The sequence below is a fragment of the Rousettus aegyptiacus genome, unplaced genomic scaffold (assembly GCF_014176215.1).
Source record: "Rousettus aegyptiacus isolate mRouAeg1 unplaced genomic scaffold, mRouAeg1.p scaffold_m13_p_18, whole genome shotgun sequence".
NCBI classification, from domain to species: domain Eukaryota; kingdom Metazoa; phylum Chordata; class Mammalia; order Chiroptera; family Pteropodidae; genus Rousettus; species Rousettus aegyptiacus.
In genome coordinates, this window is record NW_023416293.1 from 18,248,204 (window position 1) to 18,272,915 (window position 24,712).

Genomic DNA, 24,712 nt, shown 5'->3' on the forward strand with positions numbered 1-24,712 from the left:
CTGATGTTAATCTTGCCCTGAAATCTTGCTTACAGTTCACACAGGGAAAAAGAAGTTCTTTGAACAAGTTAAACCCTCAGCTCAGGGTGTAACTGGCATTTAAATCCCCCTGTACAGGACACGTCCAGCCAGAAAACATTGATTCTATCACAAAACACCCACGGCGATGCGCCAAGCACAACGCAGCTAACAGCGGGAGCCGCTTACGCACAACAGTTTTAGCCCAGCTAGTTAACGAGAGGCTGGACAGAGCGAGAGGTCTGCATGGGAGACTCGTGCCCCCTGAACAGAGTGCTTTCTGTCTCATGCTCGTCTTCGCAGTGACCTTACGAGAGAGCGTGAACCCCTGGAAAAAGTCGAAATGGAGACACTAAATTCAAGTGGCGCGTCTTCCCTTGTATTCGAAGGCACACTGACGTGGAACAGCCACCATCTTTTTGGGGGCGTAAGCGAGCCCGATCGCTGTCCCCGGGGCAGAAAGCCTGCTCCAAAACAGATGTGGGCAGAGGACGCTTGAGGTTGGCACAAACGTGAAACAAACGGGGCCGTTTTAGAAACGCAGAGAGCTGTCTGCGAGAAAACAATGAAACCGCACCAAGCAGCAAAAGCAAACTCCATGGGTGGGAGGAAGCACGGACTCGAGGTGAAACGATTCGGGGTAAAAGACGGAAAGCCATCATTTACCGAGCGACTCTTCAGGTCCAGGCCTTGGACTAGAGCTGCTTGCATTTCAAAAAATTTAATAGAACCATCCCTTTTTTAACATATATCAAATAGACAAGGAAATGGAAAGGGACTTAATTTAGCTTAGTATCATACAGACGGTAAGCGATGGAGCCAAGACTTGAACCCACATCCACGAGTCCATAAACTGCGCTCTTTTTAGTACATTCGGCTGATTAAGTTAGAGGTAATTGAGAGTGAAAGTCGTGGAAGCTGCAAAGCTTTCTGGGATGGCTTCATGGTTAAAGATCGGACAGCTGGAAAAATCTGGAAAACTAAAGGGGCCTGAGAAAAGAAAAACTTGATAAAGAAGCCCAGGAAATAGCCGAATCCGCGATCCAGTCAAAGCGGAGGCTGACTGATTTCAGCCGAGAGCCCGGAGGGGCCTGGGCCCTCACCCACCACAGTTCACAAAGCGAGTTTCAGTTTACAGGACTTGCCTAAGCTCCTACACTAGAATGAACAAAACGCCCAAGTCCAAACTGCTAATGTTTTCCATTAACCACCCCCAGAGCCAGCGAAATGGCCCTGCTCGAATTAGAGATAGCAACCAAAGGATTAGCAGATAAAAACAAAGGACAGGCAGGGGTAACAGGAGATGAGTCAGTGTCTGCGCTTAATCCAGTCACTGTCTCAGGACAGCCTTGGCTCAGGTCCCCGGGCAGCTTTTCCGCAGGACTTTCCTACCTGAGCGTACCTCCCAACCTTTAAAAATGGTGGGGGGTCTCTAAACTTTAACTTCTGGTGTGTCTGTACAGGAAGAGGCAGGAGCCTTTCAGTGTCTGGAACAGGAGACGGTCAGGGAAGAGAGGGGCCTGTCCAAGTGCCCGGTCTCCGGGGAGAGCGGGCTCCCCCCAAGCTCCTTGAGCGTCCATATCGGACGCTCACCTGTGCTAACCGGAGGACTTCCGGATTCCCTCAATTTGAACACAATCCCTGAATGTGAAATGATAGAGAAAGGATTAAGCGGCCATCGCCTTTCCAGAATGACCGGATGTCAGCGTAACGCGAAGGCCACAGCTGATGACGGAAGCTCTTCGCAGAAGTATGCCGGCTAACAGACGGAGGAAGAACCGCAAAACAACGCAGGACACCATCCGGCAAGCCTTACTTCGATAATCGATCAGGCGAAGATCATTGGAACCATCAGGCGAAAGGCTGGAGGGCAACGGGACAGGTGCGCCTGTCACATCTCGCCCCATCCCCTGGGAAAAGCGTACCTTGACAGACGTGAGCGGCTGCCGTCTCCGTAATGCCAGCAGCTGGCAGAGCAGGGAGCAAACGCCACTCGCCTCCCGACGCTTCGCAACAAGACACGCGGCTCCGTCCGCGAAGTACTCTTATGAAATGGTGTTTAAGGGGCTCGACAATCAAAACATAAGTAACCCAATTAGAAAATGAGCAAAGGGATCCGAATAGACATTTCTCCAAAGACGATGTCCAAGTGGCCAATAAGCACATGAGAAGATGCTCGACCTCATTAGCCATCGGGGAAATGCAAATCGAAACCCCGACAAGGTAGCACTTGACACCCACGAGGATGGCGAGAATCGAAAAGTCAGAGAATAATAGCAAGTGTGAGCCTTCGGGGACGCAGAGAATTGTGAGCCCTCGGGCGTGGCCGGCGGGCAGGTAACAGGTGCGCGCTCTCTGGAAAACGTTATGAGGTTCCTCAGAGTGGGAGACCAGTTCTAAGGCTCGAGAGGTCAGTGTTGTCTGCGGACACAGGTCACTTAGGAAAGGGCGGAGCTGGTTCCCGGACAGTGGGCCAGGATCTGAGCAGTAAGATACGGGTTACGTGTACAGAATAAACAAAGGTGTGCGCCCCCCTTTGAAGTTAGGATGGGGGTGGGGGGCGGGGGGCACTAGGAAATGCAATGAAACTGGAAGCGCCTATTCCGGAGTGAGGAGGAAGATGCGGGCCGACTGTGAAGGCGAGGCGAAGGCCGGCTCATCTGCCGAGACGACCCCTGGCCCGCAGCACGCCCCGCCCCCCGGGGGCAGCTCCTGGCCCTCAGCCTGCCCGCCCACCCATCGGCAGCCTCTCAGGGTGGTCTGCTCGCTCCTCCCTGTCTTCGCTTGGCTTCTGGGACTTCACCTCGCTGGTCACCCCCTTCAGTCTCTGCCACTGGCTCCTCCTCGTGTCCCTGGCCTGTTGGGGGTCCCTATGGACCCCTTCTCTGTCTACACATTTCGCCCTCTCGTCTTGAATACCACCTACGTGCCTACGGTCCTGAATTTACATCCGACGCCCAGGCTTCTCTTCCCAACCCCAGGCTCACATATCCACCGCCCACTCGTCGCAGTCCCCTGGCGGTCGGTGGCACGTCACCTGCGGATGCACCCATTTCTCCCGTCTGCCGTGGACTCCTGTGCTCCCGCTCCCCTGCTAGAGCGTGAACGCCCTGAGGACAGAGTTCTGTTTTGTTCGCTTGCCCCCTAAGTGCCTGCAGTAGCGCCTGGTGCATCATAGGTACTCGATAAGTATTTGTAGAATAAATGAATGGAGGGAGGGCAGGGTGAGAGGCCTCGCGAGGTGCTGTCAGCAAGGAAAAAGCCAGTGGCGGTGAGGGAAGCCGAGGCAGGAGAGAGGCGAGGAACCCTCAGGTGCCGTGTGGGACCTGAAGTGGCAAATGGGCATTTGGGTGGGAACATCTGGTCTGATTTTGAAAATCTGGGGCCCGTATTGGTGGCAGGTCCCTGCCACGGAGCAGGCGGTAAAGCCGCAGCCGGCCAGGTCTCCGAAGAAAGGGGGACTTGAGCGAGGGAACACAGACCACACTCTGTGACTCCAGCGGCTTCACAGTGTGTCAGGGACAGTGTGTGAGACGAGCAAATGAGACCGCGCAGCCGTCACCGTGAATGCAGACCCGGCCCGGCCGAGGGCGGCTCCGCGCGGAGACTCGGGGCGCTCGTCTGTCGCGGGGACCGGACTCGCCCGTCCATCTGTGGCCCCCTCACGACCCTGGGTCGTCCTCGAGGGACCTGGTCAGACTCGGTTGCTGTGTTTCACGGTTTACAGCCCCAGCACCGGGCACAGCGCCCTACAAGCATCGGAATTACCAGGTAAACGAACATTTGTGGGATGAATTTAGTTTCAAAGAAAGTGAGTGGCCCGTCCTGGCCGAGAAGGGGGCGGAGAAACTGGAAGGCGGCTCGATCTCGACGGACGAGTTCAGTGTACCCTGTGCAAGGAAACATTCCTCCGTGTGAGCGGCGTGATGAAGACCGTCTGTGCAAGATGCTCATGTGTGTTTGTGTGCGTGTGTACATGCATGTGTGTGCACGTGCGTGTGTGTGCATGCGTGTGTGCGTTGTGTGCATGTGTGTGCGCGCATGTGTGTGCGCGTGTGTGCATGTGTGCGCGCGTGTGCGTGCGTGTGTGCGTGTGCATGTGTGTGCACGTGCACACGTGAGACGGGGGGAAGGAGAAGCAGCAAGGCTAGGGGCAAGGCCATGGGTCAGGATAGAGGCGTACGATTTTTTTTTTCCTACCAAGCACATACTTTCATTTTTTTAGTAGCATGAAGGATTTTACTTCCAAAACAAACTGAACTTATCAAATAATAACTAATCGTTTTTCGATTTTTATGATCAAAACAAATAGACAATAAAACCGTGTTCTAGAGATTCTTCTATTGGTCTACACAGCGACCTAGTTTCCCCTCGACATGAGATAACCAGCATCCACGAACTGAGATGACACCATTCTGGTCCGAGGAAGAAAACGCCCCCTCTGCACAACCGGCCGCAGACCGCAGTTGACGCGCTCTCGCCCGGGGAGTCAGCGCATCAGCCGAGGCAGCCGAAGACTCCGTCCGCGGGTGGACGAGACGCACAGATCCACCCGTTTCCCCGCTCAGCGCCCACCACGGGGAGCAAGGGGTGTCCGGCTTCACTGCTGGACAACGCTGATTTACCTCCCACAGGTCAGAGGTTATTCCGTGGGGAGAACCAGACCTTTTGCAGGGTGTCCTCAGCGGCCCGCAGGACGGCCCCTCGCCTGGCGTGGGACGTCTCCGTCCCCTGCCTTTGAGCAGCTCTGGACCACGGCGTGCCACGTCCGGATGCCACGACATCAGCAGCTCTCAAACATTTTGGTCTTAGGACTCCTTTACCCTCTTAAAATTATGAAAGACCGGCCCACAAAAGCTTGTGTTTATGTGGACAATATAGATCAATATTTATCACGTCAGAAACTGAGAAAGATATATTTATAATGCTTAAATAATAATGAAGTTATTATATGTCAACATAAATAATATTGTTTTGTTTTTAATGAAAATAAAACCCGAAAGTACTTAGGGAGGGAAGCGTCGTTGTTTTACATTTCTGCAGATCAGTGTGCTGTCGGGCTCAGCGGAAGGCGGCTGGATTCTCCACGCTCGCTCTGCTGGGACAGACAGTACCTGCCACGCAGAACTCCGCCGTCCACACGCGACTGCGGGGGAGCGCCCAAAGCAAATGCCGTCTCCGTATTACCGGGAAAAGTTCTGACCTTGTGAATTTCTTGGACGCGTCTCTGGGACACCGCGGAGTCCCTGGACCGCACTGCGCGAACTGCCACGTCAGGCCGTCACCAGCGGTCCCCGGCCCCGTCCCAGGGGCTCTGCACCCAGCCCTCAGCTCGCTTCGCCCTGCGCTTGCTCCCCGTGCAAACTCGCAGCGTGAGACGGCCGCCTTCCTCCCTCCTGACAGCTCCCTCGAAAGCCCATCGGCCGCAGGGCATCTCCACATTCTGGCCCCTTTGCTGGCCCAACACCACAGTCAACCCTGAGCTGGCGCCTTTTCACTCAACCCTGCCTTGTCATCACCCTCACGCCTCAAGACTACCACCCCCCACCCCCGGCTCCTCCTTCATGCCCCATCACGTGACGGGGCAGACATCCTGCTGCTGCCACCTTAGATCACCTCTCAGGTTCACCCTCTCCTCCCCCTGCCTGGGCCTGGTTTTCCTGCCCCCAAACTCTCCCTGTCGGTGTGTCCATGCCGCCTTGCAAACCACTGCCCGACTTGCCCTACTAAGGATGAGCTACGGACAGCTTAGGCCACCAACCTTCCAGCCATCCTTCACGACCCCCCATGTGGTGAACCGCATCATTTGGCCCCACATCTTCACCTTTCCCTGGGTCCACACCCGCTGCCACGGTGGGCAGGGGACCCGCCTCACCCACTGACTCAGCTCTGCTACGTGACTTCCTTTAATACGCGAGATGCTAGGAGACGTGAGCCAGGCAGAGGCTTGAGCGGCTCATGCCTTTGCAACTACTCTCTTGCGCCTCTGATGTGCCCATGAAGAAGCCACGCTTAAGCGGCCCGACCGAGGGGGCGCTGCCCAGCAGAATGCTGAGTGATAGCGGAAGCGATCTACAGCAGCATGGTCCAGTGCAGGAGCCACGAGGCACGGGATGCATCGAGCAGTCGCAACGTGGCTCGTGACTGAAAGGCTGAAACTTTATTATTTAATGCTAACTTACTTTATTTTAATCGCTACATATGGCAACGTATTAAACAAAAACAATTACAGAGGATGAGAGACTCATTAAGCAGAATCAAATCATCCCGCTTGGTCCTGCCAAAACCACGGTAGATCAGCCCACTACCTGCTGATTCCAGACACCTGAGCAATAAAACTTACTGTTACATGCCACTGAGGTTTCGTGGTTGTTTGTTACACGCAAAAGCTAACGGATACAGTCCTTCTCCTGCCCCCACCTGCTTATCCAAATAGAAACCTCCCAGACCTACTTATCCAGATAGAAACCTCCCATTCCTACCGAGCCCCCTGCTCTAGTCGGAGCACACTCCTCACTCTGCCAGCACACGCCACGCTTGTTCTCATGCTCCCGCGTCTGCCCTGCAGCTCCTCTCACCTGGAACGGCCTCTCCACGTCCCCGCCAGCTACTGAATGTGGACCTGTCCTCCCTCCTTACCCCAGCCCATGACAATGCTTGCGTCCATTCCCATGTTTGGGGCTTGATGCTTGAACGCATTAGAAGTCAGACACAGACTTGCGTTGGAATCCTAGTTTGGACATTCAACTGGGGGTGCGGCATTGTGTGGTTTACTAGTACTACTACGTTCACTATTATTATTTCTTCATCTGAAAAGAGGGAGTTGTTTTGAGGACCAACTAATGTAAAACTAGCAAGTCCATGACACGTGTGTGTAGACCTACTTATCCAATAATTGTTTTCTTCTTGGGTGTTCTTTCCTTTTGCTAGTCCGGCACCCGGAACAGTGCAGACCATCTGGCTCATGCTCACACGCACTAGAACTCACCGTCTCACTCAGGGCCCCCTGAGGGTTTCTATCAGCTCAAAGAGCACCTACACAGCTGGGACGGGTCACCAGATACCTGTCACCCCCTGGGAATGCAGCCTCGGGCTGTCAGCCCTCTTTGCCGATTATCTCCATGGAAGAAGCTGCCTCGCCCAGGGTCACACCTTCCTCACCCAGCGCTGGATCATGCCGCCAGCCCTCTCACACAGACTTGAGACAGCTCTGAAAGGCATCCCAGCCTCAGAGCAACCCTTGTCAGGCCTGTCTTGCTTCCTTCCCCTCTGCTCAACTCTTCCTCAGTCCCCTCCCTTCCCTCGGGTGTCTCAGAGTCGGGTCCCTGGGGACCCAATCTGCAGCACAGACGAAGATCCACAGAGAGTTCCAGGATCCTGTCTCGCTGAAATGCCGATTAAACTCAAACAGACCAGAAGCTTGACAGGAATCAGGTTTTAGCAACAGATTTTCTTTAGAAGGCAATGTGGTTAAGTCTGACACCATGAGCACCAGAGGTCCCATATTCAACACTGGGGTTCTTAACTCGGGGCCTCGTGATCCCCACGGGAGGCGTGAGAATTTAGTCGGTCTGTGACTTGGATGGAAAAAAATTTTTTCATTATTTTCAGTAACCCCTAAGCGACATTTAGCATTTCCTTCCATTATGCATGTAAGCAACGAGGAACGAGGAACGGCAGTAGCAGCACTTAGTGACCTTGCTACTGGAAGAAGTCAGACATTCTCACGTCCTGTTACGGTCACTGTAGGTGTCTCCACACGCTGTTTACAGACCTCACTAGCTTGAAAGTTCAGTGACTGGCGGGCCTACCACTGGACTCACTGCTCCATCTTGCTCTGCGGTTAAAAATAAGCACAAATATGTAACTTTATAAAACTTTTGTTCTGCTATTCCGATCTGTATTTCAGCATAATAGGTTTCCTTGGCCATCCCGGGGATTTTATTGTACGCATTTAAAAACATTGTAGGGAAGGGTCTTACAGGCTTCTCAGACCGCCCACGGAGGTCAGGGCGGCGGACCCACAACGGCGACAGTTCCGCGACAGTTCCTGCCGGGGAGACTTTCAGGGATAATTCTTCTAAAAAGAAGTGACGCGCTTTCCGAGCGGGGCCACAGCGCAGCCTGCCCGGCCCTTCCCGGGCTCCAGCCGCTGCTGCGTCGCCCCCGCCACCTCTGGAATGCGCTCAGCTTTATATGAAATCCACATGGTGCGCGCCGCGGAGGCTGCGCCGCCAAAGGCCTGGACCGACTTGACAGCGCCCCCCGGCCCCGGCCATTCTGAGGGGGCTCCGGAGAGCTCGCGGTCCCCTGAGCCCGCCCCTCATTCGGCGCCCCTCCAGCGACAAGGCACGTCTATAAGAAATTGGATCAGGGGGCTCCCTGATTCCCGAGCCCTGAACTGGGCTGCAACGAGCTCGACCGGGGGGCCGATCGTCGCCAAGGCACATCCGGAGCTCGCACGCCGCGGCGCGGGGCTGTCGGCGCCGCTCCCGGGGCGGGAGCCGCGGAGGGCGGTCTTTTCCTGCCCCCGGCGCCCGCTGCGCCCCAGCTTTGGCTACGGCCCCGCGGAGGTTCTGCGCGCGCGCCGGGTCCCACCGGCTCGGATCCTGGCCTCAAAGGCTCGGGACAATGGCGAGATCGACTTCCCGGCCTTTAAGCCACGTACAGCGCGGGGCAGGACACCCCGCTCAGGGTCCCGGGATCAGAGGTCGCGGGGTCCCGGAGGCGGCAGGGTGCGCGCAGGGCTGCGCAGACGCTGCGAACCCCTGGGAGACAGACGCTGGGCAGCGGGGACGTCGGGGGCCGGGTGGAGGCGCGACTGAACTGGGCTTGGAGCCCGGAGGCCAGCGGGGCCCGACGCCCACTTCCCTTCGGCTTGGCGGCCGCCCCGGCCGCCGGCCTCCGGCCTCGCAACGCTGCTCAGCCCCCCGGCACCCCGCGGGCCGCGCCTCCGCGCCCGGGGCGCACTCCCGACGCTGCTCGGCCCCCCGGCACCCCGCGGGCCGCGCCTCCGCGCCCGGGGCGCACTCCCGACGCTGCTCGGCCCCCCGGCACCCCGCGGGCCGCGCCTCCGCGCCCGGGGCGCACTCCCGACGCTGCTCGGCCCCCCGGCACCCCGCGGGCCGCGCCTCCGCGCCCGGGGCGCACTCACGTAGACTGAGAGGATGTCGGACTTGTCGAAGAAGCGCAGCGCGGTGCTCAGCTCCAGGGCTGGGGAGACGAGGTCGTCGCCGGACTCCAGCTCCAGGTCCCCGTTTTCCGGCCCGTAGGGGAAGAGCTCCTGGCGGCGCAGGCAGCCCCCCCGCCCTGCCAGCAGCAGCGGCAGCAGCGGCAGCAGCAGCGCCCGCGTCCCGACAGCCGCGCTCCGGTGGCCCGCGGCCCGCATGGTCCCCAACTGTGGTCGCGCGGGCCCGGAGGCTCAGCGCGGGAGGCTGGAAGGCGGAGACGTAACCGGACGCCCCTCGGCAGCCCCTCCCCGGGGCTGGGGGAGGAGGTGGGGGCGGCGGGGAGGGCCCGCCGAGCGCAGGGCGCGGCCAGACCGCCCATTGGCCGCTCCGCGGGGAGGGCGACACCGCGCACCCGGCCTCGGGGCCCGGGGGCGCTGGGCGCCGGTGGCCACGAGTCCCGAAACCAGCCCGGTGTGCCCCTGAATGCTGGGCTCTGCGCTCCCGCGCGGCTGCCCGGCGGCGTCGGAGGGTCAGACCCCCACGTCCCGACTCTGGTGGGAAGAGGGGTACGGGCCGGGGGCCCGCGCGAAGAGACCTGGCCAGGAGCGCGTTCCTTGACTACCCAGAGGCGGGGTCCTGGGCCCCCTAATGTGGAAGTTCCGCCAGAAATGGGGTCCCGCCCTCAGAGACAGCGTCACGAGTGTGCAGCATAACTCAGTGTTAGTGGGGAGGGATCCCCGAGCGCCGAAGGACGTTCGGGTGGGATCACGGGCCGAGCGGAGCTTCGCAAGGGATGTGGCGCTCGGACCAGATCTACCGCGAGGGGCGGGATTTCGGCAGGACGCGGGAGAAGCTGCTCTGCAAAGCGGGGTGCTGAGCTGTGGGTGCGTCGAGGACCGCCCCGCGGGACGGAGCCCGGGAAAGGACTTGCAGACGAAGCCTTTACTGCCAAACCTAGGAATCTGAGCTCGCTTTCGCGCTCGGAGAACCACCGAACGCTGCTGACAAGAGATAAGTGGTCCCCGCGGCATTCTGGGTGACCGGGCGCTCGTTCATTTCGCTCTGGGCTGCGAGTGGCGACCGGAGGTCGTTAGAGGACGCTGAAGAGAAAAAGGAAATTGAGAAATAATGAATCTGAGACGCATTACAATGAAAGTAGAAGACCTAATTATAAATATAATGGGGGGTGGGATAGAACTGGGCACAAGGCTTTGAGCCCAGAAAATTGCAAAACCAGGGCTGCCTTTTCAAGTCAGAGGACCTGGGACAGTTGGAGCTGGATGTCGTGTTAACCCGGAGGGGTCAACAGTCACCCCTGTTTCTGTCGCCAGCTAAAATTGAAGAGCCGGGACCCACTTTGGGTCATTCTCCCAATGAAAAGCAAAATTCTGTATAATATTTAGGGAGCGTGAGTCCTGAACCAGTGGAAAACATGAAGAACTAGCAAATGAAATGCATCCTCTGAACACAAAGCCTTTGGTCTACTCATGCCTTAAATTCATTAGCCATCGGTGTTGACTCCAGGAATGAATGTACCGTTGAGAAGGGCTCCGGCTAACAGGGCTCAAATTTATAAACGGCCCGGAAGCATTGCCAATCTAGGGGCTCCTCACAAAAGCCATGCTTCAGGGAGACTGCACGAAGCAGCCTCCGGCACTGAATTACCCGCCTGCACTGTATTTCTGCTGGCCGAGCAACTCTTACAAAGGACTTCCCTGAGCGTACTTTAACCAATAAAACTGAGACTTTCCCCCTGCAAACAGAGCTGCACAGCTGTGTCGGCAGCATCTTCACTAACCACTCAGAACAGCTCCATTCCAACCAATCAGTGCCTTTTGGACCAATCAAACCGTGAAGATTTGGAGTCCTCATTTGCATGAAGACAGACCAATCAGAGACCAGGGCAGGGACTTCTCTCTATTTAAGTCAACTCTCTCTCAACTCGGGAAGCTCATTTAACCTTTTCCCCAGAGTTTGATTTTCTCCAGCTGGAGCTGAAACCCAGAAGACATCTTGCAGGCCAGGGTGGAGCGGAACCGTCGTGTCCGCAGACGGGATTGGAGCAGAGCCGTCTAGCCGGAGAGGGGCTTTGCTGGCCGGCCTGCTCGCAGCTGCGCTGTTCCGCAGTTGAGCTGTCACCCTGTTGAGATGTTCCACAGCCGTGTGTATCACAATTGAACTGTTTGCAGTGACTAGTCTCCCCCTTCACCACAGCCCAAATTGGGGAGTCCCATGGCCTTGAACTGATGCCAGCGACCAACTACATTAAGTGGCCTCTGTATTGCTTTGCTACATTTTCTTGTTCCTGAAGAGTGACGAATGCTGCCTGCAATCTGTTGCCAAATCCAGTGGCTTTTCCATCAGCTCCGTCTTGGAATTAGCACTGAGCCCCCTTCTAGACTCTACCCCATACCATCGGCCACTGGGCCAACTATGGAGCGCCTGGGCCCCAGCACTGTTCCTTCTACATATAGAGACCCTTCCCCACCCTGCTTACCTGTGTCAGCACGGGCACCATGACCCAGGCTGCACCTCGGAGGCTCCCAAGCCCCCATCCCACCTGCCTCACATTACAGCCGGCTCTGGAGCCCTTGCTTGTATCCGGCATGCTTGCACCCCTTCGCAAATTCCTGCCCTTCTTAGAGCTCAGACAGCTCCTGAAACTCCTGATGGTCCATGGAATTTCCTCAGTGATATCGGAGCAAGAGCAGTTCTGCAGTTTGCAGGTTCAGGGTAGCGCCGGGAGTCCAGCCTGGTGGAGGTGGAGCTCGCCAGTCACTAGCCCTGCAAACGCGGGAGGCTCCTCAGTCTCAATACTACCCCCCTCCTGCCCCCAGCATGGGGCGTTCATACCTACGATCAGTAGATGGTAGTGAGAATGACATAGGACGATCCATGAACTGCTCCTAGCAGCAAGCCAGGCACAAAGTAAGTACTCAGTTAACATCAAGACATCATCATTTCCTAAATGTGGTTTTCATGATTCTTACTATTTCAACATTGACAAAAAATCCACCTTGAGTCAGACACTGTACGGGAATTCAAAATACCAAGACCATTAAGACGCCATGCCTCTCGTCGCAGCTCACAGCCTATTGAGGAAGCCAGACGCAACAGTAACACAGTGTGGTATTAACTGTGTTACACAGTAACACAGTCCCGTATTAACTGTGTTATAGTTAATACTAACAATTGCACAAGTGGTGGCCTCATGGAAGATGTGGGGGGAGTGAGATTTGCCAAAGTTAGAGAACATGTCGGTTTCACACAGCTAGTGGAAGAGACAGGATTTGAATCCCAGTGCGTCTGAAACCTGACCTGATAGTCTTTCTACTGTACCCTCTTTCTACAGGAGAAGTTTCTCCCTCGACGTCCATGCATAAGGCATATTTGCTCCCTTGTTTATACGTAATGTTCATGCTCTGTTTACATGTGCTCTCTTCCCTCATTTCATCAGTATTGTCTTGCTTAAGTACGTCTAGTATTTACTGTAAACTCTCTGCCATTTCCTATTTATAGCTCTGCACTCGCTGCACATCGCCTGGTGCCTGGGGGACGTGACATCTATGCTGTGCCTCCTACTAGGACAATGTGGCCTGGGAGCCACCCAGTCTTAGGATTTATAGCTTCAAATACATTTAATCTGTAATCATAATCTTCCTCAAAGAATAATTAACTTCATGGTGCGCTCTGCTCACTTTCTAAGTGTATACATAATGATTAGGGGTTTTTTCTAATTATTTCATGTTTTTTTTTCCCAAATAGAAGCACTTTGGGGCAAAGATCATGTGTTCTATTTCTTCTCCAAAGTTCACCGAACCTAGCCCAATGCTGCATGCACATTAATAAAAGTTAATAGTTTGAGAAATCAATAGTACTTTTAAGAATCACTTGAGGGGTGGTTCCATAGTATAGCGGTTAGCACGCCTGCTTTACACGTAGAAGGTCCTGGGTTTGTGCCCCAGGTGAAGCCATGGACCCAGGCGCCAGCCTCCGGTTGCATTGTCATGAGCGTGTGGGAAAAAAACGCCTCACCTTCAGAGATCCAGTTCTTAAAGGGAAAATGGCAACAGCCATAGGTCGGGGGTGGAAGGAGGGGGAGAGGTGGAATGAAAGAAGGGGGGGAGGAGTCATTCGATACAGGCAGTAACATATGAACTCGCAATTACAATGATACACCTGTTTCGTTGTTGTTAAAATTAATCTGCACGTTTGAGATCTATCCTCTTTCATTGCTGACATCTGGATGAAGCAGGAAGACAAAGTTTAGGAAGCAGGCCGAATCTGGAAGAAGCCAAGGTAGCCTTTCTACTTGGTTTATTCAGATGACAGTCCAGGCAATCGAGTGGGAAAGCAGCCCAGTTGGTTAGTTCACTGAAGGAGACATCCGTTCTCATCTTACTGTCCTGTGAGGTCCGACTGCTGACCGCACAGGCCATGGAAGGTTCCTTTATTAACCAGGTGTCAGGTGGAGTTCACCGTGTTAGTGTTTCAATTCCGAGAAAATCTCCCTAGTTCGTGAACGAGACGATCGCTATTTTAAACCACAGAAGCTCAGCTCTCATGTCCATCTGTGTGTTTGGCTTGGAAGATGCCGAAGTTTTCAAGATAATGTTTGATCTTTCTATTTCAACATCCTGATTTCCTGCAGAGCTGTTGCTGGAGCGTCATTGTCAACCTCCGGCACAAGCGGCCTGAGTTCCCTGGCCTTTCATTATTGCTTTAATCCTTTATTTTGATGTACGTAACTTTTAGACTTATGGAAAAGTTGCAAGAATAGTGCAAAAAAATTCTCACATACCCTTCATGCAGATTTCCTCAAATGTTAACATTTTATCACGTTTGCTTTATTTCTCTCTCTCTCTCTCAATTGCCTGGACTCTGAGGGTAAGTTGTAGAATGGTGCCTTTTACTTAATACTTTATATGTCCTAAAAACGGGAGCATTTGCTTACTTAACCACAGTTGCCAAAATAAGAAAATTAACACTGAATATATATAGTTTTATAATATATATACTCTGTAATCTAATTTACGAGTCTTATTCGGAGTTCACCAAATGTCAAATGACGTTCTTTAACAGCAAAACAATACCCCAGACAAGGGATTGCTTTCAAGTGTCGTGTCTCTTGAGCCTTCTTTACTTTGAAAGAGTTCCTCAGTCAGGTCGTGGCCTTGACATTTTTTAAGAGACCAGATCAGTTATTTTGTAGACTGTCTCCCAGTTGGGGCTTTTCTTTATAATTAGACCAGAGTTTCGCTTCAGTGTTGGCAGGAGCGATGTGAACCATGGCCTCCTCAGAGCGGCACGTCAGGAGGCACGTGACGTCGGCTGGTCCCAGCGCTGGTGGTGGTACCTGTGGTCACTCGGTACCTTCACATCTTCTGGATTATTCCACTATACAGCCACTGTATTTTCCTTTGTAATTAAAAAGTATGTCGAAGGCAGTTAATTTGAGACTGTAAATATCCTGTTCTTCATTAAACTTTTACCCTCTAATTTTAACTCCATTAATGATTCTTGCCAGAGTCAAACATTATTATTGTGATGACTGCCAAATGCTTTCTTCTTCCTTTGGTCATTTTTTTTAAAGTTTTCAAAGTTGTGGTAAAACACACGTAACACATTTACCATCTTAACCTTTTCCAAGTGCACAGTTCAGTGGCATTAAGCGCACTCGCACGGTTGTGCAAACACCAGCACCGTCATCTCCAGAACGCTTCTCACCTTGCAAAACTGAAACTCCGTCCCTATCAAACAATAACTCCCTGCCCCTCCCCCCAGCCCTGGACTCCCATCATTCTCCTTTCCGTCTCTATGATTTTGCTGACTCTAGTACCTCAGATGAGTGGAATTAAACAGTATTTGTCCTTTGTGACTGGCTTATTTCACTTAGCATAATGTCCTCAGGGTTCATTCAACTCGTAGTCTCTGTCAGAATTTTCTTCCTTTTTAAGGCTGAATAAATATTGCATGTAGGTAGCGCATTTTGCTTACCCAATCTGTTGACAGACACTTGGGCTTCTTCCGCCTTTGGCTGGAGTTATTGTGAATAATGCTGCTGTGAACATGAGTGCACAACTATCTGTTGGACTTTCTTCTGCTAACTCTTTTGGGTATTTATTCCCAGAAGCGGAACTGATGGATGATGTGGTAATTCTATTTAAAAAAAAGAAAAATTTGAGGATCCCCATACTGTTTTCCAAAGCAGCTGTTACATTCCCGCCAACAGTCCACAAGAGTTCTAGTTTCTGCACACCCTCACCATTACTAGTTTTCTGTTTTGCTCGTTTGTCTGTGTTCCTAATAGTCACCATCCTAGTGGCTGTGAGGTGGTAGCTCATAGTGGCTTTGATTTGCATTTCCCTAATGATTAGGGGTGTTGGGCACCTTCGCATGTGCTTACTGGCCACTTGTGTATCTTTGGAGAAACATCTAAGTCCTTTGCCCAGTTGAACTAGGTTGTTTGGGTTTTAAGTTGGTAGTGGTCATCTTTTAAAGTTTTTTATTTTGAAAACTTTCAGACCTTGAGAAAATGTGGTAAGGAATGCATCCAAAAGCACGAGTTGTCAACATTTTGCCACATTTGCTTTATTTCTTTCAGTCTCTCTCTGTATATTGTTATTTGCATAACCTCTGAGAGCAAATTACAGATATCATGACCCTTCTTGCCTAAACACTTGAGCATAGGTCTACTAAGACCAGGTACCACTCTTGCAGTTAGAAAATTTAATACTAACACAATCCCATTATTGAATAATCCATATTCGAGTTTTAACAATTGCTCCAACAATGTTCTTTGTAGTAAATTTTTTGTGCTCCAGGACGCGATCCAAGATCATTCACTGTTTTCAATTGTCTTGTCTTTTCAGCCTTTAATCTGGAGTCTGGTCCTCTTTAATCTTGCACGTTATGGACATTCCTTAGAAGAAAAGCTCAGTCCTTTAGCAGCATGTCTCCCAGGTTAGGTTTATCTGCTTGTTTACTCCTGGTGAGATAAAGGTCAGGCAGGAATCCTGCAGAACTCACATGGCATCCTTGTCACTGTGTCCCGTCCCCAGGCACAAGTCACTTAGCACCATTACCACGATTTTGACTCCGATCAGTTGATTAAAGTGGTGTCTGCTGGATTTCGCCACTTGATTTTTTTAGAAAGTAACATTCTTAGTAATGTTTCATTAAGCACCAGATTATAAGTATTATTATTAACAAAGACATTACCTTTCAAATTTTCAGGGTTTGTAAAACATCTGCATATACTTATTTCCGCTTTCAATCACTGTTTTTCAAATTTTTCATTTAATATCAGTTTTCTTTTACATTTTTTTCTCTCCAATGTTGTTTGTGAAAATATTTTTATAACTATCTCATGTTCCAAGACAATGCTCACCCCAATATGATATTACAGGAAATTATTAATCTAAAAATCTTACATTTATGGCTTCTCAGCTTTTGTCCTTAATTTTCTTACCACGATGATGGATGTTTATATATGTTAATTTAATCACCTTTAATAACCTATACTGATCATTCGTTCAGCAATTCCTATTTATTGAGCACCTACTATGTACCATCTAGTGGGGGAAGATGGACAATTAAGGAACAAATAAGTGACTTATATTGAGTCAGGTGATGATATTGAGTCAGTGCTATGAATAAAAACATGTTAGGAAAAATATTAGAATAAGAGTTGACAGAGTGATGTGGGTGGGTGTGAGAGGCAACTGTATCTAGGAAGATCGGGGCAGTCCTCCTCAGGGATACCCTGCAGCAGAGGCCTGCAGAAGTGAGGGGCGCCCCGCAGGTGTGCAGGGCGAAAGGGTGCTGCAGGCAGCAGTCGGGACAGGGGGGCCTGGGGCCGGGTCCCCCAGCCAGAATGGGTGCCCTCTGTTCAAAGATGGCAAGAGGTGGGCAAGCTGGGTGAGGGAGGAGCGGGCCCCTTGGCCCTATGGGCCCCAGGACGGGCTTGCGACAGTCAGCCAGCACCTGCACATAGTTTAGGGGGCGATCTCAAAACCAGAAGGAATCAACCAAATTACCCAAGTGTGTGGTGGTGTGACAGTTCACCGGCTGCCTCGGGTCGTGGAAAACGCCGACGGTGGAGCAAATCCAGGAGAAAGAGCCTGCGAAGTCCTCGGGTTGGGTCGGCCCACGTGTCACACCTGCGCCGAGGTCGCTGAGGTCGCGGCTCCGCGGGAACCTCAGGTCCAGGGACGGCTCACCTCACCGCTGTGAGGCGGGCAAAGGGGACGGTGGCGCCTGTGCCGTTTACAAAGCATGTGGTCCCGTTCGTGATGTCACCTCATCCTTCCGGCAGCCCTGGGAGGTCTGCACGACGGTGGGCGCTGGTGAGGAAACGGGGCTGAGAGTCAAAGGTTGCCCGAGGTCTCGGCAGCTACGGAGCGGAGCGGAGCGAGGCGAAGCACCGTCACCTGCAAAGCGCCATCCCATGCGAGCTCCTGCCACCTTCCTAAGGCACCCGAGACCGCGCCTCAACCCGACCGACCCCAGCCCGAGACCGCCCCCCAGCCCCAGACCACCGCCCAACCCAAGACCACCCCTCAACGCGAGACCGCCCCCCAGCCCGAGACCGCTCTCCACCCCGAGAGACAACTGCTCCCCGACCCAAGACTGCTCCCCGACCCGAGACCGCTCCCCAAGGCGAGACCGCCCCCCAGCCCGAGACCGCTCCCCAACCCCAGACGACTGCTCCCCACCCCGAGACAACTGCTCCCCGACCCAAGACTGCTCCCCGACCCGAGACAACTGCTCCCCGACCCAAGACTGCTCCCCGACCCGAGACCGCTCCCCAAGGCGAGACCGCCTCCCAACCCGAGACCGCTCCCCAACCCGAGACTGCTACCCAAATGCAAGTACTTTCTTGTTTTGTACTCTAATCAGTTCCGATGTACAAATACGCTAACACGCCTCCACCGCACGGGCGCATGGTCTGGAATGCCCCTCTTTCCAATCAGCAGGTGATGCAATGACTCCCGTGTTGTGAAGATACTGCACTGACTAGAGCAGAATTACCCTGACCATTTCTCTGCTTTATCATTTAGTTCGTTTGTATTTTTTTTTTTTTTTTTTTGGCTATTAAAACAACATCTGTAGTGAATATTGTTCTTTCTGTCTGGGAATCATTTCCTCAATTCCTCTTCCCCCAAGTGGGATGACTGGGTCGAGGCCGTGAACATTTTTATGGCCCTTGGTACGTTGTCACTGGGAGCGAGGGGGAGGGGGGTTGAACGGCAGGACGTGGCCCAACTCACCACCAACGCTGGGGAAACAAGACGTGTGCCCTGCAGCCCAGCGCAAACCCACCCCCCTGAAATCCTTCCCAGACCCCAGGGCAGGACTCGTCTCTCTTTCCCACATCGTTAACCTCATCTCGGCTGAGAACGTCTTAGTTCGCAAAGTATGTCACAGTCTCGTTCGATCTGCATTATGTTTATCCTTGTTTTGTGGACGAGGAAACTGAGACTCAGAGTCGAAGGCTTGACCAGAGACACCCAGCCAGCAGGAGGCGAGGCCAGGCCTCTAACTTAGGCCCCTCCCGCGGAACAACACGGACCCCTCCAGGGGGCCAGGCCACCTCTCCTGCTGTCGGAAACCCACCAGGACAAGAGAGCGCAGCCTGCCTGGAGACTGATCCCAGCAGGCGACTGCCAGGTGGGGCTCTGGGGGTTGCGACCTGCACCGAACCCCGAGCCCACCTGCTCTGTGAGAACGGTCCGGACCTCACGCCCTTCATTCCCGTTAGATCTGAACCTAAAGCAGTCAGCCATCCGCCCGTTTCAGCCCGAACCTGGTGCGACGTCACGGCCCAAGACACGGGCCACACAGGGCTGTCCTGCCGCACAGGTGGCCTATAGCGCCCAACACTCCGCTTCTCCCAGACACGGGAGCGCTGAACATTTGCAAACAGAGTGAGACGGGGCCATGGCCGTCCGGGGAGGACCGGCGGGCTCCGCGGGGCTTTTCCTTCTAGGTTTATGTCGGAAGCAGATGATGGCAAAGCAAAGGATGAAAAACGAGAAATGCGGTCCACTGGTTGTCTGGGCAACAGCAGCGGGCCCGGGCTGCTGGCGCTGCACCCTCCGCAGGCTCGCGGCAGCTCCGCCTATCAGGCCACGGAGCCACGGGGCCTGAGAAGCAGATTTTTTTTTAGCTGTATTTTAAGTCAATGTTACCACTCTCCATTGTGTTTATTTTTCACTAAAATAGTTAAACTTCTAATAAAATCGTCCCTTTTCTAAATTACAAAGTGCACGACTGTTATAGAAAACGCGAACGTCCAGAAACGCGTAACGTGGAAAGGGAAGCTCCTCTCTCCCTGCAAACCCCGCGCTGCAGACGGGATCCGGGATCTGCATGCGGAGCAGGGCGTCTGCAGGCAGCGGCGTGCGCCCGCTCTGCCGCCGTCCTCGGAAGGCCCTGGGGCAGCCGCGTGGCGCCCTCGGCGTTCGGCTACGTCGTCTGGGAGTCGTGGGCACCGGCGGTGCTCGCCCCACGGGGCCGTCGCGAGGACTAAGTGAGCGACCACGTGTCGAGTGCCTGCATCAGCGCCTGGCACATAACGAGAACTAGGAGTGTGCTGATTATCGCTGTCGGTTTGGGGCTGATTATCGCTGTCGGTTTGGGGCTGGTTATCGCTGTCGGTATTGGGAATGTTATCGATACACCCTGTTACTCGGGCGACAGGAGTAGCTGCTGTAGCACAGACCCCGAACACAGGAGCTCACACAGCGAGAAGGTTCTTTCTCTTTGCCGGAGAGGCTGGAGCAGTGGCACCCGCGTAGTTGCCTCTGTTCCCAGCAGGGGTCCTTGTCCGCATCCCGGTGTTCTCTCTGGGGTCCCGCCACAGGAAGGGGACAGAGGAAGCGAACAACAACTAACTTCCTTTTGAAGGATGTGACCACTTCTGCTCATATCCCGTTGGCCAGATTTTGGACCTTCTGCCAAACCTGGTGACAGGGAGGCTTCGGATGCTGCTTAGATGCAGGACGGAGCAACCCCGCCCCTGGGGGCTTCACCTCCCCCCACCCCCCAAGCTCATGTTGTCTTTAGCTGCCCACTTAAAGTGGTGGGGGTGGAGAGGGGGTGAGGGGCCAGAATTCTATTATGACATAAAGCGGGGGATGCCAACAAACCTCGCGACCGCCACCCCGCACACCTGTCTTCAATGGAGTGTCGGTACACCTTCCTCTACGCTCAGTTTTCATTCGGCAAATCCGGTGGGCCTCCCTGGGCCAGCGCACACAGCCCCGGTTTACGTTGTCTGGCAGCGTATTCCAGGAAGCAGAGGTCCCTCGAGTCGCTGACCCTGGCGTGGATAGGCACCGGGGTTGTTTCTTATCTTCGCTCTGACAGGCGAAGCTGCCGTGACGCCCTTCTGCACACTTTTTGCAAGTTTTTGCCAGCATGCCTACAACACCGGTTTAGAGAATGGGGTTGCTAGGGAAACGGACATGTAGAATTTTTCACATACCATAAAAGTCAACTCTGGGAATATTGTGTCACTTTGGGGTCCCCTGATAGCATATGAGTCTTTTTATCTTCAGAGGAGAAATCCCTTTCCATCCGACAGCCTTGGGGGCAGCCTCGGGGGCAGCCTCAGGGACAGCCTCGGGGGCAGCCTTGGGGACAGCCTCGGGGGCAGCGGCCACAGCGATGCCCACCCCGCCCAGAAAGCACAGCCCCTGCCATCTCCATCATTCTGGCCACCACCCTCCTCCTGCTGAGGAAGATTGAAGGTCCGGCCACGTGCAGTGAGCGAGAAGTCACCTGCCAGATTGGGGACCCTCTGAAAGACCGCACCGGGTAGCCCGAGGCCCTGGGGGACGGCTGGCCATCAAAGCCAAACGGAAGGGAGACTTCGGTAAACGAGCCAGAGGAGGCGCCAGAGAGCCAATGACCGGAAGCGGACACAGGAAAGGGGCAGGATGAGAGACGTTCGCGGTTTCGAAACGCTGTGCGAAGCTGAGACGCTGATGACGCAGGCGAGCAGCCCTGACAGGTCTGACCCCGGGCTCGACCCCGGCTCTGCCCGCCCGGCCGGGGCGAGCTGCCCAGCGTCTCCGTCGCCGGTTCCTCCCGCGTTAAATCGGCTAATGACACCTCAGTATTGGCTAACGATACCTGCCGCGTCTGGTCGTCGGTCACGAGGATCGCGTTATCGCAGGCGACGTGCTTGAAGCCCGGTCCGATCAACGTCAGGGCGTGTTCGCGAATCTTTAACCATCACTCGTCACTGCGTATGCACCTCTAAGTTAACTAAACTGGAGTTCCCCGGCACCCCAAGATTTCCTTACACAGGACAGACGTCACCGTCCAGATCATCCCCAGAGCCTGCCGTTAGCAGAGCGGGCGGCGGGAGCCACCCAGCCTTCGATCCGGGGCCACAGCGGCCTCGTCCTTAGGGGCCACTATGAGGACCGTCTTTCGCAGACTCGCATTGGGGGCCCTCTCGTCACGGTGCGGGGAGAACTTGACTGGCACTGGGGCAGGAGAGGCCCGCTCGCTCCCACTCGGTCGCTCCCCGAACACGTGGTGCTGTTTAACCAGTGAATCGCACACACACAGGCGTCTGCATCTGCCCTCGGCGCACAGCTGGACATCTCCAAAGACGGTTTGAAATGCACGTACTTTTGCAAAGCCGCATTGCATTTCTGCAGACTCCCAGCACTTCCTTCCTTCCTGGCCGGAGTTTTGAACTCACTTCTCAGAGTCAGGCTGTGTGGGGCAGTGGGCCCCAGGGCGGGGGAGGAGGTGGAGCTGGAGGCCTGGGGGTGGGGGGGCTGGCAGACCCGCCCTCCATCCGAGGGCTGAGCCCCTGGGAAGCCAAGACAGAGACAGAGAAATGGCGAGTGCCGGTTATTGATTCACAAGGAAGACAGAAGAAAGAGAAGAGACCACCGAGACGGAACTGCAGCCCACCGCCGCGAGGTTTCCGAGCCTTGCCGCAAGCTCCTTGGTGGCCAGGCAGGTGTCCGACCTTCCTGGTGAGCTGCTTGGGAAGACAGGCACACAGGGTGTCGTGGAGGAGGCCTCCTCTCCCCTGGCAGCTCCTCCATGGGTGACGATGCCCAGCGTCCTTGTTGGGGACCTTCCCTCCCCCCAACCCCTCCCCGCCCCCCACGCATGCGATTTCCTCTGAGTTCTCACCTCTTCCTACGCTAAGGTCTCTTTGCAAAATGATTTTCCATCCTCTACTGGCTTAACGTTTCTCTTGGTGCTGTGGGGCCCCCCGGATCTCCCTACCGAAGGCCCGGAGGACATCTCCACGGTGTCCCGCAGGCGTCCTGAACCCAGGCTCCCCCAGGCGCCCACGTGTGCTCTCCCGGCTGACTCCCCATGCCCATGGCGCCTTCTTCCCCCACCGACTGTCCAGCAACCCGAGCCTCCTCCCGCTCCCCCGTTCCGTCCCGCTCCCCCCATGCGGCCAGAAGAAACAATTATAGCTAATATTTATTGAGCCCATCCGTATGCCAGAAATTGGACGAATCCCTGCATGTTCATTTGGTACACCAATCAAACGAGGCAGGGCCTCTCGTTGGCAGCACTTATGGATGAGGAAACTGAGGCACAGAGAGCCGGTCACGGTCACCGGGACTGAGAGCGGGCGGTCTGACTGGAGAGTGGAGCTCTCCGTGGCCGCCGGCCCCGTGACCTTACGCCCGGCCCTGCTCTCGGCTCCACGTCCCGCCCCCCCTCCGGGCCGACTCCGGCCTCACATCCTCTCTCACGGGGCTTGTAAACCACATAAACGAAGCCGCTGCCCCCTCAGAGGATGGGCCTCGCATGTCTTTCTGCTCCAAGGCTCGCAGTGTTAAACTGGCAAAGCAGCCTTTGGACTGTGCCTACCCGACTCAAAATTAAAGCCGTTCTTTGCAGTCGGCAGCACGGTTAGCTCATCTGCACCTAGAAAAGGTCCCCTGTTCTGTTGACATCCCTGTTCTCCCCTTTCCCGTAAGTACCCCTGGCCTTCGCCTCCGCGTCGAAACACCGTGTGGGTTTCTCCCCAAATCCTTTTGGATCTCAAAAAAGTGCTCCTGCCTCTCACTTCGGCCTTTTATTTTTAGGTTAACAGCCCCAAGTCACCACGGAGCAATGTCGCCAGCTCCCGGCCGCACCGCCGCACTGATCGCACCGCGATGCCCGTGAGAAGGCCTGACCTCTGAAGCAAAGAAAAGCAAACGCCTCCGCCCAGGTTTTCAGCGCCAACTCGCCGCTCGCCGGCGGGGTCCCGCTCGCCCGCGGGGTCCCGCTCGCCCGCCGGGTCCCGCATCTCCCCCGGCTCCCTGATGGGCCGATGCGTCGTGATGGTTCACTTCTTAGGAACTTTGCCCCCCCCCCCCCCGTGAATTGTACTTGTCCCTTAACATCCGGCTCCAAAGGCAACTTCCCTACGAAGACACCTGTGAGGCTGCGATTTATGGAGAGAAACATACATTTTGGTTTTCATCCCCTTCTGGCTCAGAGCTGTAAAAATCTCTCAAAAGTCTGGGAGATTCCTGCGGAGCCGCCGGAGTGATAAATGCGTCTGTTATTCAGAACAAACACCTTTTGACCACAGCTGAGTTCACTTAGTTAACTTAATGAGGTGACTTTCAGAAGGCCTCTAAGGATGGGGGCTGGTTGCCGAGGGAACCGACCAGGTGATGAGAAGGTTAGACCTTCGGCCCCGCCTCCCGACCGCCCCTGAAGTGCGCGCGGGGTGGGCGCGCGGGTGGACACGGCAGGTGCTGGGACCCGAGCTGCTCAGAGAGCACACGGGAGCTCCCGTCCCTCCCCCCCCCCCCCCCGTGCCTCACCTGTGCGTTTCTTCCACCTAGCTGTTCCTGACTTGTCCTTTTACAGTAAACCAGTGAGCTAGTAAGTGCACTGTTCCCTGGGTTCTGTGAGTCGTTCTAGAGAATTACAGAGCAGGGGATTATGGGAACCTTGGACGGATACTCCCGCCAGAAGCAGAGGTGATGGTTGGGACTCGCGACTGGTGCCCTTACTCTGCGGCATCTGACGCCACCTCCAGGCAGGCAGCGGCAGAACTGAGTTGAATGGCAGGACGCCCAGCAGGTGGTGGAGAGTCGGTTGGTGTGGAGAACACAGCTGATCACTCACACCCACTTACCTGCCACAGTCTAACCAAAGCCCCTTGAGGACAGTGCAGGATCCACTTGCCTTTGGGTCTCTGGTACATGGTGGGTGCTGGACGATGATCTTGTGAGTCGCCCCCCTGCACCCTGCACCCCCTCTGCACCCCTGTACCCCCTCAGGTCAGGTGCTCTCAAGTGTTTGCCCTCCCCAGCTCCACAGAGCCCCTGCTCAGGCAGCCTGGGGCGGAGGTGGGAACAGCAGCTCACACAGGCCATGGTGAGGGTGACCCCATCACCGCGCTACACAGCGTAGGCCCCACTGGTCCCGGGGCCCCTGCAAGGCCCCACGGGGCGCCTGGGAGCCCACCCTGGGAGCCAGAGGGGCCGGTGCGTGGAGTCGGACAGCGTGCTCCGGCGCCTCGCAGC

General features: G+C 54.9%; 1 protein-coding gene and 1 long non-coding RNA gene across 2 annotated transcripts in view; both read right to left on the reverse strand.

The window, feature by feature from the left end:
- NID1 (nidogen 1) overlaps window positions 1–9,421 on the reverse strand; it is a 58,559-nt gene extending 49,138 nt beyond the window's left edge. Inside the window, exon 1 of the mRNA XM_036235619.1 lies at window positions 9,173–9,421. Coding sequence (XP_036091512.1) covers window positions 9,173–9,406 — 234 coding nt within the window. The 5' untranslated portion in view covers window positions 9,407–9,421. The remainder of the gene's footprint in view (window positions 1–9,172) is intronic.
- A 215-nt stretch (window positions 9,422–9,636) lies between these two features.
- On the reverse strand, window positions 9,637–24,095 carry LOC107520076. The gene is made up of 3 exons (XR_001599239.2): window positions 24,005–24,095; window positions 17,228–17,533; window positions 9,637–10,288 (listed from the first exon to the last, which is right to left on the reverse strand). It is a non-coding gene; the product is annotated as an uncharacterized LOC107520076 (long non-coding RNA).
- Between the last annotated feature and the right edge of the window lie 617 nt (window positions 24,096–24,712).